This window comes from Cebus imitator, unplaced genomic scaffold (assembly GCF_001604975.1).
Source record: "Cebus imitator isolate Cc_AM_T3 unplaced genomic scaffold, Cebus_imitator-1.0 Scaffold187, whole genome shotgun sequence".
NCBI lineage: Eukaryota > Metazoa > Chordata > Mammalia > Primates > Cebidae > Cebus > Cebus imitator.
Genome location: NW_016107502.1, coordinates 2,073,562 through 2,089,921, shown reverse-complemented (window position 1 = coordinate 2,089,921; position 16,360 = coordinate 2,073,562). Strand labels below are relative to the sequence as shown.

General features: G+C 54.6%; 1 protein-coding gene across 11 annotated transcripts; it reads right to left on the bottom strand.

Moving 5' to 3' along the window:
* Positions 1–689: 689 nt before the first annotated feature.
* IFFO1 (intermediate filament family orphan 1) lies at positions 690–16,110 on the bottom strand. Of its 11 annotated transcripts, none has more exons than XM_017546130.2 (10): positions 15,270–16,110; positions 11,500–11,560; positions 11,255–11,350; positions 10,305–10,445; positions 10,025–10,033; positions 9,199–9,380; positions 8,956–9,076; positions 8,598–8,693; positions 2,889–3,019; positions 690–1,756 (listed from the first exon to the last, which is right to left on the bottom strand). In XM_017546130.2, the coding sequence occupies exons 1-10, from the start codon at positions 16,040–16,042 to the stop codon at positions 1,648–1,650; spliced, it is 1,719 nt and encodes a 572-aa protein (XP_017401619.1). In that variant the 5' UTR covers positions 16,043–16,110; the 3' UTR covers positions 690–1,647. The 11 variants fall into 11 exon arrangements, with proteins under 11 accessions (XP_017401619.1, XP_017401623.1, XP_017401621.1 ...); XM_017546134.2 differs by having other exon boundaries at positions 690–1,752; XM_017546132.2 differs by having other exon boundaries at positions 8,598–8,690.
* Between the last annotated feature and the right edge of the window lie 250 nt (positions 16,111–16,360).

Genomic DNA, 16,360 nt, shown 5'->3' with positions numbered 1-16,360 from the left:
GGAAGAAGTCAGGGCTCACACGGCTCTGATGGTGACTGGTTAATAGAGCTGAGCTACAGCAGGCAATTCCAGCGTGGCCTCCACAGCTGTGAGGTCTTGAGCAAGTACTCTTTCTTTCTGTGTCCTTGTACCTTATCTGCAAAATAGGGATGTGACTGTGGCCAGCCCCTAAGGTCTTCAGGATTTATCTAGGTAAACTAAGCACTTAAAATCTATGCCCAAGATGGTAAACACTGTATAATTTTTAAAAATCCGTAAGGTTAATGCCCACCTCATACAGTTTTGAGGAAGATGAACTATGTGTTTGTTAGGGTGACTTATTTCCATCATCATCCTTAGGGGAGCTTGGGTAGGGGCAAGGCATGGAGCTGGGACCTGCTTTGGGCAGCGTGGTCACGCCTATAACCCCAGCACTTTGGGAGGCCAAGATGGGTGGATCCCCTGAGTCAGAAGTTTGAGACCAACCTGGCTGAAACTCCATCCCCTACTGAAACAAAATTTAGCCAGGCATGATGGTGCACACCTGTAGTCCCAGCTACTCAAAAGGCTGCAGTGAGCTGAGGCCACGGCACTGCACTCCAGCCTTGGCAACAGAATGTGGGACTCCATCTCAAAAAAATTAAAAAGTACCTGCCTCAGAGTTCAAACTAGTTAATATTAGGAAGTGCTTGAAACAGTAACACCAAAGATACTCGACAGTTTGATTATTATTAAAGAATCCATTCGAATGTCAGCTCAGCACAGCCTCCTATATGGAGGCGTTATGAATCACATCTCCCAGTCTCTCCAGGCTTTTCCAACAGTCAAGGACACCTTAACCTGTTGGCCTCAGTGTATGACAAACACAGAGGAGGCACATCTTTAGCTGATACTTAAAATTGAAACTGAGACTCTAAGCCAGTGCGCGCACACACGCGCACGCATGCACAGAGCTTCGCCTTCTCTGTCATTCTGCAGTGACCGGGAGAGCAAGAGCTCCCACCTCCCCTCAAGATATTGTGCCCATCCCGGGCACTAAGGCCTCTTTAAAGCACGGCACCTCCACAAGAGGGCCACAGCCACATATATTCCACCCAGCAGGTGGACAGCATGAGCACATGAACCATAGCAGGGACAGGGTGCCCCGGCCAGCCCCAATGCCCTCCACACTAACAGGGACAGACGCCCTCTCCAACTGTGTGTGCTGCAGTGGCCACGCCTAGCCTCCAGCTGCACTCATTCCACTCCAGTGCCTGGGCCAGTTAGCACCAGTGCCGAAGACAGTGAGCCGGCTCCAGACAACAGTGATGGAGGAAAGGTCCCTACATTCACATTCCTGACACGTGGACAAGGTGAGGGGCTGTAATCGCTCTGGCAGCATTTTAAAGATGGGGAAGTAGCAAACACCCACACATGAAGGCAGAGAGCCCCAACTGTGGTGGAAACGGCTCCGGAAGGGCAGGGCCAAGCCTAGCTCCAGACACCCCAGAGCCCAGGAGAAGCCAAGACCGAGGAGGAAGCCCAAGGGAGGAGCGCCCCAGTCCCCAGGGGCCAGGCCTCGTGCAGTGGTGCAAGTGATGCTCCCCTCTGTGCAGCCCCGCCCTCTGCCTCGCTGAGCTCCCAGCTGGGAGGATCTCAGGCCGGGGCGTGCAAGGGGGAGTCAGGTCTCTATCTCAGGGAGCTGTCAGATGAGACATCGCGATCTGAGTCCTCAGTCTCGCTTGGCGGCGGCGGCGGCGGGTCGCTAAGCGGGACCGCAGAGAAAGCAGGAGACTTTCTAGAAAAAAACACCAGTTGTCAACCTTGGGGCAGGCAGGAATCCTGAAGTCGGCACTCCTCTTCCTGCCGCCTCATCCTCTGGCAGCAGGTGAGGAGCACCAGAGGCGAGGGCGGGGCAGCAGGAGGGCAGCAGGAAGCGAACTCTTTCCAACTCCACCCTGACTGGGAAATGGGCCCCGCCTATGTCTTGGGATCTCAAGAGGCTGAGGTCAGGCGAGGTGGCTCACACCTGTAATCCCAGCATGGGAGGCTGAGGCGGGGGGTGCGCCGGGGAATTACGAGGTCAGGAGATCGAGACCATCCTGCCTAGCATGATGAAACCCCATCTCTATTAAAACACGGCTTGCGGGCGTGGTGGCGCAAGCCTGTATTCTCAGCTACTCGGGAGGCTGAAGCAGGGGAATTGCTTGAACCCGGGAAGCGGAGGTTGCAGTGAGGCGAGATTGTGCAACTGCACTCCAGCCTGGTGACAAAGTAAGATTTTGTCACACACACACACACCCCCCCCCAAAAAAACCTGCCCCTACTGTTTCTTGACAGTTTTTTTTTTGTTTTGTTTTGTTTTTTTTGAGATGGAGTCTAGCTCTGTTGCCCAGGGTGGAGTGCAGTGGTGCAATCTCGGCTTACTGCAACCTCCGCCTCCAGAGTTCAAGCGATTCTCCTGCCTCAGCCTCCCTAGTAGCTGAGATTAAAGGTGCCCACCACCATGCCCAGCTAATTTTTTGTATTTTTAGTAGAGACGAGGTTTCACTGTGTTGGCCAGGCTGGTCTCAAACTCCTGACCTTATGATCCACTCACCTCGGCCTCCCGAAGTGCTGGGATTACAAGAGTGAGCCACCACACCTGGCCTCCTCTTGCCAGTTTTTAAACTGCCTCTAACCAGAGGAACCACCAGAGCTGGTGGCCTTGGGAGGTTTCAGCCCTCCGGCCATGAATGGACACCATGTCATCCAACTGCCAAGGGGGAGAGAGCTGTGGGTGTGGGACAGCCACACCAGGTGACTCCCAAAGGGCAGCTCCACACCAAGATGTGACCCAGTCACAGCCTGAGGGTCTTCGGGGCTGTGTTCCACCCTTTCTCCTCCCTGCGTCCCCCTGGAAGGCTCCGGACCTCAGGGGAGGCGCCTACCGGTCTCCGGACTGGGTGATGAGCCGGCGGCAGGTCTCCATCTGCACGTCCAGGCCGCGCTTCATGCTGCACATCTCCATGTACTCGTGCAGGTGCCGGTTCATGTCATTCTTGGCCGTGGCCAGCTCCAGCTGTGGTGGGGCAGGCAGGGCCATCGCGGTTAGCAGGTGGGGTTCACAGTGCCTCTGTTCCCCCCGCCCGGAGGCTAACACACCAAGAGCAGTGGCTGGGCTGGGAGCCCAGGCAGCCATTGCTGAAGGCTGATTTTAAAACAAATCAGACCGAGGCAGAAGGCACCAAACACACGATGATTTCCTCTGGTTTTCCTGGAAATCTCTGCCCATGGAGGAATGTAAAGGTGCTGCTGCAGGCTGCATTCAGACTGATCAGATTGCGAGGAAAGTCAGTGTGGGCGGGATGGAGCAGATCCACGGGCCCCAGGGCCACGTCGGGTCCTGCTGGGCTCAGCTCACCCTCATCCACTGTGCTGTGCTGACCGCACTGTGAGCTCATTTAAGGGTTAGCCACGGCTTTCTCATCCCTGCAGACCCAGACCTCAACAGGATTTAACTCACTCTGTGAAGTGCCCATGAGACCCGGGGCATACAGGAAGCTGGCTCATTGCTGAAAGGGGCCCAACCCTCTTCCCATCACTTTATTTCCTCACCTAAAAGCCATTTTCAGACACTAAAAGGAAGACTCCCATGTTGGAGGTGCCACTGATTCTGAGATGTGTCCTGACTTCAGAAATGTCACATGTAGAAAACATGGGTCTCAAAATCAAAGAAATCCAGTCTCCCTCCCAGGGCCCATTCTGCAGCCCAGGCTCTGAGGCGGACCAAGAGGCAGGGCCAGGCAGCACAAGCTCTGGGCCGGGGACAGTCGACTGCCTCTCTTTGGTTTGGGTACAAAGGGCAAGGGCCATAAGGGGAGGCAAAATGAAACTGCCTGGAGGTGACCTTTGTGACTGCCTGAGCAAGAGGACGGGGAGGGTGGCAGCTGTCATCACCTGGACTGGACAGAGGTGGTGGGGACCTAGAGAAAGAAGGAAACAGGCCACAGGGCCAGACAGCAGTAATGGTCAGGACACTGACATGTGGGGTGAGATGGCAGCTGGGTGGGTGAGAAGCCCTAGTGAGGACAGCTCCAGTGGCAGGCTTGGCTGCCACAGCAGCAGGAGAAGCACAATGACTGTTCAGCCCAGAGAGAAAGCACCGTGCTACCAGCTCTTACTCAGGTCAGCTGCCTATACCCCAATTTCTCTACCTTGGAAACGCCAGAGTGCTGGGTTCTGGAACCATCACTCAGGGAGACTGGGAAGGAAATGAACCAAATACATTCTACTGAAATACAAGGCTAGTACTGCCCCCAGCAGTCTGCATATTCTATGTCCCCACTTAATTCACAAATTTACAGCAGGAACACGGTCAGGAGATGAACGTGCAAGTCAGGGGATGCCCTTGATAAGCGACCTTGAAAACTGCAGGCTTGCTGTGTGACCAGACTTGGGGGTGCGATGGGAGGAGACAGAGAGAGGTGAGGAGGAGTGGGGAAGAACTGCCTCCCGCCCGCCACTCTGGGTGGTGGATTTACCAGAGGAACTGGTCCTTGCTTCATCTTAGTGACCCTGAGATAAAAAGTCACAAAGAAAAAGGCACCTTGGGTACTCCTGAGGTCAGCAAGTCCCCCTAAAGGTTCCCCTAACGCAGAAGTCCTCAACCCCCAGGCCACAAACCGGTACCTGTCTGTGGCCTGTTAGGAACCAGGCCCAACAGCAGGAGGCGAGCAGTGGGCAAGTGGGCGAGGCTTCATCTGGATTTACAGCTGCTCCCCATCACTGGCATTACCGCCTGGGCCCCCCCTCCTGTCAGATCCACAGCAGCATTAGATTCTCACGGGAGCGGGAACGCTATTGTGAACTGTGCATGTGAGGAATCCAGGCCGCACGCTCCTTATGAGAATCTAATGCCTGATGATCTGTCACTGTCTCCCGTCACCCCCAGACAGGACTGTCTAGTTGCAGGAAAACCAGCTCAGGGCTCCCACTGATTCCACATTATGGTGACTTGTATAATTATTTCATTTTTTTACTGAAAATGAAATAATTTTCAGTAAAAAAATGAAATAATTATACAAGTCATTAACAGTATAACAAGAACATAATAATGATAGAAATGAAGTGCACAGACCAAGACGGTGGCTCACGCCTGTAGTCCCAGCACTTTGGGAGGCCAAGGCAGGCAGATCACTTGAGGTCGGCAGTTCAAGCAAGACCAGCCTGACCAATGTGGAGAAACCCCGTCTCTACTAAAAATACAAAATTAGCCACGTGTGGCACCGCGAGCCTGTAATCCCAGCTACTCAGGAGGCTGAAGCAGGAGAATCGCTTGAACCAGGGAGGAGGAGGTTGTGGTGAGCCAAAATCGTGCCATTGCACTCCAGCCTGGGCAACAGAGTAAGACACCGTCTCAAAAATAAAATAAATAAATAAATAAAAATAAAGTGCACAATAAATATAATGTGCTTGAATCATCCTGAAACCATTCCCCACTCAGGTCAGTGGAAAAACTGCCTTCCAAAAAACCAGTCCCTGGTACCATAAAGGTTGGGGACTGCTGCCCTAAAGTCATTGTACTGGGAGAGTGGGGGAATCAGATGCCTTGAAAATACCTTTTTTTTTTCTTTTTGAGACAGAGTCTTGCTCTGTCACCCAGGCTGGAGTGCAGTGGCGCATTCTGGGCTCACTGCAGCCTCCGCCTCCCAGATTCCAGCGATTCTCCTGCCTCAGTCTCCCAAATAACCGGGATTACAGGCACCCACCACAACGCCTGGCTAATTTTTGTATTTTTAGTAGAGACAGGATTTCACCATGTTGGTGGCCAGGCTGGTCTTGAACTCCTGATCTCAAGTGATCCGCCTGCCTTGGCCTCCCAAAGTGCTGGGATTACAGGGGAGAACCACTGAGCCCAGCAGAAAATAGTTTAAAAGGTTTGACTCCATGTAGGATATTCTTTTCGTTCATTCAGATCGTGTTTTACACTGGGCACTTGAGGTCCAGGGAGACTAAGGAGAGATGGCGCCCCGAGATCTCTTCTTCACGCATATGGCTGCGTAAAGGCCCCTATTTGGTTGAAGGCACAATGAAAACACCAGACCTTAAATCCACCAACCAAAAGAGGGAGGCGAGAATCAGGCCAGGCAGGAGGAGGAAGCAGCAAGCCGGGTAGACAGGAGAGTGGGGAGGATTGGTTTCCCTTGCCATGTCTTTAGGTAGCAGCACAAATCCAGGAAACCTCATCTACCTGGCCAAGAAAACCAGGTTTGCTTGCAGGAGCAGGACAATTTGATGTGTGGTGGGAGAATTAGTATGTAGAAAAATAATTTCCCAACTTCCTTCTCAAACACACCCAGTGTGAGAGCAATAAGGGTAAAGCCACTCCCTCCTTATCCACTAGGTCATTTCCATGGCTTCAGGTACCAGAGGTAAACCTTGATCTGAAAATATTAAATGAAAGATTCCAGAAATAAGCAATTCCTACGTTTTAAATTGCATGCTGTTCTGAGTGGCCTGATAAAATCTCACTCTAGGCTGAGCACAGTAGCTCACGCCTGTAATCTCAGCACTTTGGGAGACCAAGGCAGGCGGATCACCTGAGGTGAGGAGTTCGAGACCAGCCTAACCAAAATGGGGAAACCCCATCTCTACTAAACCTCACTCTCTCCAGCCCAGAACATGAACCCTCCCTCTGTCCCAAAGATCCACACTGCCTACACTGCCTGCCCATTAGTCAGTTAGTAGCCATCTCAGAGATCAGACTGACCATCACGGTATCACAGTGCCTGTGTTCAAGGAACCCTTATTTTCACTTCATAATGGCCCCAAAGCACAACAGTAGTGATGCTGGTAATTTGGATATGCCAAAGAGAAGCCAAAATGTGCTTCCATTAAGTGAAAAGGTAAAACTTTTCAACTTAAAAGAAAAAGAATCCTACGCTGAGGTTGCTAAGATCTATAGTAAGAATGAATCTCCTATCTGTGAAATTGTAAAGAAGAAAAACCAAATTTGTGCCAGTTTTTCTGTCACATCTCGAACTGCAAAAATTACTGCCACAGTGCATGCAAAGTGCTTAGTTAAGACAGAAAAGGCACTGGATGTGTAGGTGGAAGACATGAACAGAAACAGGTTCCATTGACAGCAACTGGCCCAAGCTATGAGGGGTTCAGTGCTGTCTTTGGTTTCAGGCATCCATTGGCGGATGCCTGCAGATAAGGGGGGACGATGGTATGAATCTGCCACATGGGCTTCAAGAGAGGCTGAGAGTCAGAGAAGGCACCAGGCCTCTCCCCCAGTCAGAGCGTCCAGAAATGACCATCTCACCAGGGCAGGAAAGCTCATGGGCATCCTGTCCATCCCTCCTCCCACAGCAACCTCCATTCTGTGGTTCCACAAATCCTTCTTGCAGCTCCTAAAGCTTGGAGTTTAAGGTACCACTTGCCTCTAGGTACCTCTAGGTTGGGTTTAGGTACCACTTGCCTCTAGAAGTACCTCTAGAAGGTACTTCAAGGCTCGGGAAAAAGCCTGGAGATTTCTCTGTTACCTCAAAGGGTGAGTGAGTGGAAGAAACAGGAATGTCCTAGTCCACCTCTGAGTGCTACGGCACTGATAGTGTCAATAATAAAACAGTCCCCACTATGGTACACTCACTATGAGCCAGACACTGCCCTAAGCTCTATATGTGCATTATTTCATCTGATCTTCTAAACAATCCAATAGGGGAAGTTTTATTAAATTCCTCATTTTACAAATAAAGAGGCCGGGCACAGTGGCTCATGCCTGTAATCCCAACACTTTGTGAGGCCGAACTGGGAGGATTGCTTGAACCCAGAAGTTTGAGGCCAGCCTGGAAAACAAGTGAGACCCTGTCTCTATAAAGTATCAAAAAATTAGCTGGATGTGGTGGCACACCTGTGGTCTCAGCTACTCAAGAGGCTGAGGTAGGAGGATTGCTTGGATCCAGGAGATTGAGGCTGCAGTGAGCCTGGAGTGACACAGCAGGATCATGACAGAAAGAAAGAAAAAAAAGAAAGGAGAGAGGGAGGGGGGAAAGAAAAGAAAAAGAGGGAGGGAGGAAAGAAGGAAGGAAGAAGGAAGGAAGGAAAAAGGAAAGAAGAAGGAAGAGGTACAGGGGCTGGGCACATGGCTCATGCCTGTAATTCCAGCACTTTGAGAGGCTGAAGCAGGAGGATCACTTGAGCCCAAGAATTTAAGACCTGCCTGGGAAACACAGGGAGACCCCCATCTCTACAAAAGAAAAAATTAAAAACTGGCTGGGTGTGGTAGTGCACGCCTATGGTCCCAGCTACTCGGAAGGCTGGGGTGGGAGGATCAGCCTAGGCAAGAGTGAAACAGAGTGAGACTTTGTCTCAAGAAAAAAAATAAAAAGGAAAGTAACTGACTCAGAGGGAACAAGTAACTTGTTACAAGTTCAGAGTGATTGTAAGTGACAGAGCTGAGATTTGAACAGACATCGGTCTGCTTCCAGAGTCTTCAGAGCCCACCAGACCACCAGAAGGACCACAGCTGAGAGGCCACTTCTCCCAAGACCCTGGTCTCTAAGGTCCCTCAGGAGGGATGAGGCCACTGCGCCTGCAGCCCCACTCAAAACCCTCTGCGACACTGTGCCCCTGGCTTCTGCCCCTGCCCTTACCTCTATCTGGTCAATGGTCTCCTGATACTCCTTCTCCCGGGTTTTGAACAGGGACTCCGTATCTTTAATCACCTTCTCCAGGCTGTCTTCCTGCTGCTGGAGTAGAAAGGGAAGCGAGGGAGGCCAGCCAGGGAGGGATGGGATGGGGCGCATTCCACAGGGCCAAGTCGGGGGGAGAAAGAGAGAAAGACCGGTTAAAGAAACTGGAGAAAGAAAAGCAAAAGGACCAAGGAAGAGGGGAGACGCAGGTAGAGGATGACAGCCACATGGGGGGACAGAGCGAGGAGTGCAGGGAGGGAGGCCGGGCGTCGGGCTGGAGGCAGAGCCAGAGGGCCCTGAGGCCGGGAGCAGAGGTTACCTCTCCCTGGGCCTCTGCAGCTGCCATGGCATAGCCTGAGAAATCCTCCCAAAGCAGCAGGGTCTCCTCAGTCTCCTCCCAAGTCAGGCTGTCACAGTCGTCCTCAAAATCATACTCCCTCCTAGAGACAGGGAACCCGGGTGTCAGGGCGGGCGGGGCCTCGTCCTGGCGGGGGACTGGGGAGCTCCGGCCTCCTGGGCTGCTGTGGCGTCGGTGCTGTGGGAGCACGGCCTGCGGACTCACAGCTGGCTGAGCATGCGCTGCATCTCCTCGTTGATGCTGAGGGCTGTGCTCTCCTCCTCATCCCCATCAGGCTGGCGGGGCCCCTCACTCTCCGACAGGGAGGTGTCCTCCTCGACGGCAGCCTTGCGCTCCCGCTTCCGCCCCCCCATGGATGGGACCTTAATGGGAGACAAGTGCAGAGACTACAGAGGCGAGGCCGGGTGCATGAGGGGAAAGGGCGGGGGCGGGGGGCCGGGCAGAGAGGGCGGGCAGGGGGAGAAGCGTGAACCAGCAGGAAGGGTGGGGCACACAGAGAGAGAAGTCACAGTTACAATGACAGGAACAGAAACACGGACAGTCACCAAGGGCCAGACACACAGACACACAGCGGGGGCCGGGGCTGCAGACCGAGAAGGCAGAACAAGAAGAAAGAGAGAGCGCGGTCAGACGAGGGAGGAAGGGCCTGTTAGGGCCGCAGTCAGATATGCATGATGGCTCAAGAGGAATTTTTTTTTCTAAAAAAAGCCTTTTTGATTAAAGGACTCAACTAAAAAAAAAGCTTTAGGCTGCAAGGAGGATGAGGGTGCAATGTGCACAAAGGAGAACCTGAATCACATCCAGATCTGGAAAGCCGGGGCAGAAGGGAGAGAAAGAAATGCAGTCAAGAGAACGAGAGAGAGAGAGAGAGAGAGAGAGAGAGAGAAAGGGGGAACAGCAAGGAAAAGAGAAAGGGGAGAAAAAAATGTGTGCTGAAGAGCCCAGCGGGCCCAAACTGAGGGCCAGGAGGCCTAGGCAGCTTAGAAACTGGGACTGGGACATTAATAAGCTTGCGTGAGATCAAACTAACCAGCTTCTTCTGTGGAGGAAGCAAGAGAGAAGATGAGAGGAAGAGAGGAGAGGAAGCAGACAGAGGAGAGAGAGGGGGAAGGGAGAGACGGCGTTAGAGATAGCTTCCACAGCGCCCCTCCTGACGCTGCTCCTTGCCCCCCAGCCTAGCCCCGCAAGGGCCCCAGGTGCCAGGATAAGGCTCCCCAAGTGGGAGGCAGGGCCTGCGTTCCGGGCCAGCCACCGAGGAAGCATCCACCTGCCCCACCCTCCCCAGAGAGCGGAGGCAGCTCCGTCCTCACCTGGAACATCTGGATCATGTCCTCGCAGTTGCGCTGCTGAGCCACGTCACAGAGCTTGGCGGTGATGTCGATGCGACGGCAGATGTCCATATCCACCTTCATGGCTTTCTCCTGGATCTTGGTATCCAGCTCCGACAGGTTCTGTCCAGGAACGCGGGGAACAGTGAGGAGGCACCCAGCTCTCCAGACAAAGATGAATAAGGCCTGGCAAGGTCCTCATCCTCCCACCACATTGCACCAGTGCCTCGTCCGTGGAGTCTCCCTGAGCTGAATGCACCCCTCTTCCTGGGTGGCAGTGGTCTCCCCACAGCACTGTGTGAATATGCTGGGCATGGCAGCTCCGACCACTGCTCCCTGGCCAAACGGAAGCCCTGGAGGGCACGGCCAGTGCCTGGGACATGTAGGGGCTCCCTGGGACACGTAGGGGCTCCCTGGATCAGCACTCCTCATCCTCCTAGAACTTAGATTCCCAGAGAGAAAGAGACTCCTGGGAATTATAAGTGTAGAGAAAGGACTGTAATAATTGCAACAGCTAACACTCTTCCAGCTAACGCTGCGTGACGGGCACTGTCCTAAGTACACGATCACCTTCACAATACTCCTGCAGAGTGCACGCCTTTCTTTCCCCACTCCGAAGGTGAGGCCTCAGAGGCTCAGGAATTGGCCCAGGGCCCCAGTCCCAGCCGCAGAGCCTCCACCCCAGAAGCCACTCACTAGCTGCTCTGCAGCCCCAGGCCCTCAGAAGCTGCACCACCTCTGAGACGCAACACCAAGACTTTTGTTCCTTCTCTTTCTCTGGAGTTGGGGGTGGCTAGGGGAAAAGGGAAGGGGAGCAAAGAGAAGGGAAGGAGGCGTGGACAGGACGCCAACAGGCCAACTCTAGAAGGGCCTGCTGCTCCGGCCTAAAAAGCCTCACGCTGACCCTCGGGGAAGCCTGGGGCTGCACTCACGTTACTCATGAGCCCCTTGAAGACCACCAGCTCAGCCTTCAACTGTTCCACCTTCAGTGCCAGCTCCTCCTGGCAGGCATCAGCCTCCTGGGCTTCCTGCAGTTGGGAGAAACCCTGATGTTAGTGACACTGCTGAGGTGGGAAGAAGGTAAAGATGACAAGGAGGGACAGGCAGATGATGCCAGGGTCGCGGCCAGACGGGGCGCCCAGGGAAGCATGGGCAGTGGGTGGGGCACAACCCTCACCTCCTGGAGCTCACTGACACGATCTTGCAGCTGGATCCGTACTGTGTACTCCTCTTCCCACCTGACAGGGAAGGGCGGAGCGAGCTTAGGGACAGAGTCCTTCCCTGTCCCCACAGCTCCCTGTCCCCACTGCTCTGGTCCAGGCCTCAGACCCCAGTTCTGGTTCCCTGGCTGGGGAGGAGCAGGGCACGGGAATGCCTGGCCAGCCAGCCGGTGGCCAACTGCAGCTGTCACGTGGCTCCGTGCTTCCTGACGGGCGTCGAGCTCGCCAGCTGCCTTCCCAGAACCTCCGGGTCGCACACCAGGAGCTCTGTTTGAGCAACTGCTGCGGCTCCGGTCCTCTGTGGCGCCCATCCCCACTCAGGCCCCAGCTCAGCCAACTGCCTGGCTGGCCTCATCGCCCACCTCCTGCCCACACCAGACCACCAGGTCCACCCGGCCCAGTCTCCCACCTTCAGTCGCACAGATCCGGGCTCCCGCCTCCTGCCCGCACCAGAACAGAGCTCGTCGAGCCCGCTGCCCTGCCTCTTGTGGTATCATTTAACCCTGTAAAAGCATCTGCAGGACACATACTGTATCAACAGAGTGGGTCAAGAGCCTGATAGGAGACACTCAAAGTTGTTCCCCACAAGCTCCAGAAACTGCCCACCCAGAGCCTCCTCTAAGTGAGCCACAGGGGGGTGACCAGCCTGGCTCAGAGGCCAGAAGCTCCCCAGCAGCATGACAGCAGTGGACACACGAGCCTGGGGTTACTAGCACTCAAACCCAGAGGGAAAGCAGAGCATGTAAAGGGGCCCAGTGAGTACAGTGGATGAGCGCTAGAAGCAGCCTCTCCCGGGACCCAGAATTCAGAGACTAAGACCGCAGCGGTCTGGACGACACTGGGCCACAGCACAGGGTGCTAGGTAGCACATGCTTCCCAGAGCCAGCTTTGTCACGTCTCATCGGCCATGGCAGGCGGTACATATTCCATTCCATCACAGAGATGGAAGCTGGGGCAATGCACTGCTTAGGACCTGCCCCGCAGTCTGGCTGGCGTAGCAGCACATCTCAGACCCTGTTCCTGTGAGCTCATCACTTCTGTCAGCCTGAGAAAGGACGGGAACTGCACCAAGACAGAAACCTCAACATCAGATAGGTGGTTAGGAAGGGGCTAGGAAGACAGCAAGAAAATGGAAATCTAAGTGGGCAGCTTCTATAGTCTTGGGTTAAGCCCTTTCGTCCCCTTCCCTCCATCTTCCTTCCTATGTCAGCTTCTGGGTCCCATCTCCTCACTCACAGCCGCACTGCAGTACTCCTAATAATAACTCCTCCACATCACCTCGGCTGCCCCTCCCTGCTGGCCAGAGCAGGAGGAGGCAGCCAGCCCAGCCACCACCCTGCTGGCTCCCCACACAGCCCGGCTCCCAGCCTGCCTGGCTCCCAGCCCCCTTTCCTGTGGGTCCTATATGTGCTTCTCCCCTTGCCCCTGGCATTCTTGCGCACACAGTCAGGCCAGTAAGGGGCCTGGTCATATCAGGTTGTATGTTTTCTTAGCTAAGACCTTTATCTTTTCTGGGTCTTGCTTTCTTCATCTACAACATGAAGGCACGAACTGTGGTGCCCTCATGCCCCGGGAGCCCACAAGTCCCTGGAGGAAGACAGTAAGCCTGTCAAGGGCATGCTAACCCTGGACAAGATGCGTGAAGGAGGGCAGGAGGGGCTGTCTGACAGTGAGCTCAGTGAAGCCCGGAAGAAGCTTAAGTAAGACAGTAGCTAAAGGTTAAGCTTAATGAAATCTTACAGGGTAAAAAATCTGAAAATGGATCATCTGGAAGCCCACTACAATTCTATTTGCTCTCCAGCCAGACTTCACATAAACAGGTTCATTTTGACCTCTACTTCCATCTGGTCTCACTTACAAGGTTCCCTTAAATATGGGCAGACCTTGAGCGATTTCCATGCATTCTGCATGGACCAAACACCTCTATTCCAAAAAGCTGTATCCCTGACTTGAAGAGAGAAAGCAGGGACCATTCTTATGTTGGAAAAATGGGGGCTCAAAAAAAGGTCACACACAAGGCAGGGGAGCTGAAAATAGAACCCAGGAAGCCTTTAGCTACCTCCCAGTTTAGTGCTCAAGCCATCCCAGGCCTTCCAGGGGGAAGACGGGAGTTACAGTGTTGCTATAAAGAGACCAGAATGAGGGCAGGGGATCTGGGGTGGAAGAAGAGTCACTGCCAGTGTCACGTACCATCCGAGCCTAGCTACAGCCCTCTACACAGCAGTGCGCTGCAGAGTGATGAGCTAATCGGTCTCCAAGGAATATCTCTTTCCTGCCCTGGACAGCTGGATCAAGGACAAACACTCCTTCAGTTTAAAAAAAAAAAAAAAAAAAAAAAAACCCCCTAAATTTTAAAAAAAAAAAAAAAAAAAAAAAGCTCCTGAGAACAGCAGTTGTTCCTGTGGTTATGGATACATTCCAGAACTGTTCCACTGTTCCACTGCCAAATGTGGCAGTTAACCCCTACAGGGGCAAAACAGGCTGGTTCTGGGTGGCACCTGAATAACCATTTCAGGACAACTGAAACGCCCAAGGACACAGCTAAGGAAGCCTGCATGAGGACAGGACTCGAACTCAGAAAGCCTGCTAATTTGTCCTCTTGTAGACTCCAGTAGGGTAGAGATCCCTGAAGGTCTCCCCCTCAACCCAGCAGTCATTTCCTAGAACATTCGGCCAATCCTCACCCAGTGCTGAACCCCTGCTACACTGGGCTGCATAGATAGTTCCCAGGCCTGCCCATAAGGGGTCCTAATAGCTGAGATGAGACGGGAGGCCCCCAAACCAAAGCCTCCTCTGACTGTCACCCCCTTCCTCCTCAACCATGGCATGGGTCGGAGTCTGCAAGACACTACCTCTGCTCTCACTCCTGTCCTTTCCGCCTGGTTATCAACCATCTAAGGAATCCTCTTGGTATACAGCCAGCACTCCTGGCATCACATCCCTTCCCCTCGCCCCTCGGGGCCTGGCTTTTCTCTGCCAAATCTTCATCCATAGACTGCACTGGGCCCGCCCCACCGCCTCGAGGTCCTAGGGAGTGTCTGTATCCCAGCTTCTTCCTGCTCAGTTCCTTGCTGGCTCTCCACTCTCCCTCCACTGCTGGGGCTTTATACTGCCAGAGATTCCCCATCAGCCCTGCTTTCCACCCTTACCCTAGGGAATTCCTTTACTCTTTCTGTTCCCACTTTGTTGACCTACACAAGCAATGGCTTGAGGTCCCGGAACTTTTCCTGTGAAACCAGAGCAGGTACCTGGTTTCCATCAATATTCTTTAAGAAACCCTGGGCTGTGAAAGAATCACTCACTGCAGGTTGCAGCCCCTTCCTCATTACCCCCTTCCATTTTCACTCAATTTAGTCTCCCCAATGTACACTATATCCTTGCCTCCTACTTTTGAACCTTATGTCGCTAAACTGCTCCAGGGCTGAGACTGGTAGGCCTCAGACTCAGTACCTTTCACACATCACAAAGCCCGCAGTTAAGCCTGGATGGCACAGAACAAGCCGGAAAAGTAGGAATCGCCCAGTGTTCTTCTGCCAACGTCTTTATTCCTGTCTCGAGTGGGGCTTCTGCATTCTCTGCGGATTCTAGTCCCCTGCATCCAATTCCTTCCAAGCTCATTATACAGCACACACTTTACTCTCATTCTTTTCACCCCACATTCTTAGGAACCCACACCGACTCCCAGCGCGTTGTGAGTGGCATGACACACACAGGTCCCTGTCCCTACCTCCGCTTGTACTCGTCCCGCTCCCGCTTCACTTTGGCCAGCACGTTGTAGAGCGCTCGGATCTCGGGGGTGATGGTGTCGATCTGGACGCCCACCCCATCCGGGTGCACCCACGACAAGCCAGGTCCTTGTACCAGAGTGGGCTCCAGTCCCGGCCCGAGCCGGCGGGCGTGCGAGAAGGACCAGATGGTGCCCGGCATGAAGCGGGCCGATGAGGAGTAGGCGGTGGAGGTGGAGGTAGAGGACGACGAGAGGCTGGCCGCGGAGGGGGCGAGGGGGCCGGCCGGCGAGCGCGCGGGCGAGCCCAGCACCCGCGCAGACGGGCTGCAGACGGCGGCCGGCCGGGCGCCCAGCGGCAGCCCCAGGGGCCGGATGGGGCTGACGAAGCCGGTCTGCACGGCCTGGTCGCGGCGACCCAGGCCCCGCCGGCCCTGCTTACCCTCCTCCAGCGCTTGCTGCAGCTGCTTCTCCAGCAGCCGGTTCCGACGCTCCAGCTCGTGCACCTTGGCCAGGAAGCAGCGGAACCGGAGGTTCAGGGTCTTGAGCACGTTGATGTTGGAGCCCAGGTCATTGCGGAGGGCCATGGCGGCAGGCGGGGCCGGGCCCGGCCCGGGTGGCGAGTAGGCAGCAGGGCCGGCAGGCGAGAGAGGCGCCGGCGGCAAGTCTCCTCCCCCGGCGAAGTGGTCGCCTCCCAGTGGGTCCCCCAGCGGCCCGGCCAGGCCCTGCTGCTCCTGCTGTAGGAGGAAGAGATTGGGGCCGAATAACGGATTCATGGCTGCGCCTTCTGCTGGGAGATGCAGACCGGTGCAGGAGCAGGGATGGAGGGCGAGCGAGAAGAGCCAATGCGGCGCCGGCGGGACAGGGCCGACCAATCAGGCGGCTCGGCGGCGGGGCAGAGGTCAGGAGGCGGGCCGAGGGGGAAGCCAATGACAGGCTCCAATTGGAGGCCGGACCCTAGACCTTTCCGGGTCCGAGGCCGAGCGCAGGGCCGAGGAGAGCCACCGCTTGGAAACCAGCGGGGGTGGCGTAAAGCCCAGGACCCCATGGGTTCTGGTGACAAGCCCATCTCCCCTACACTTCTTGATTTTTGA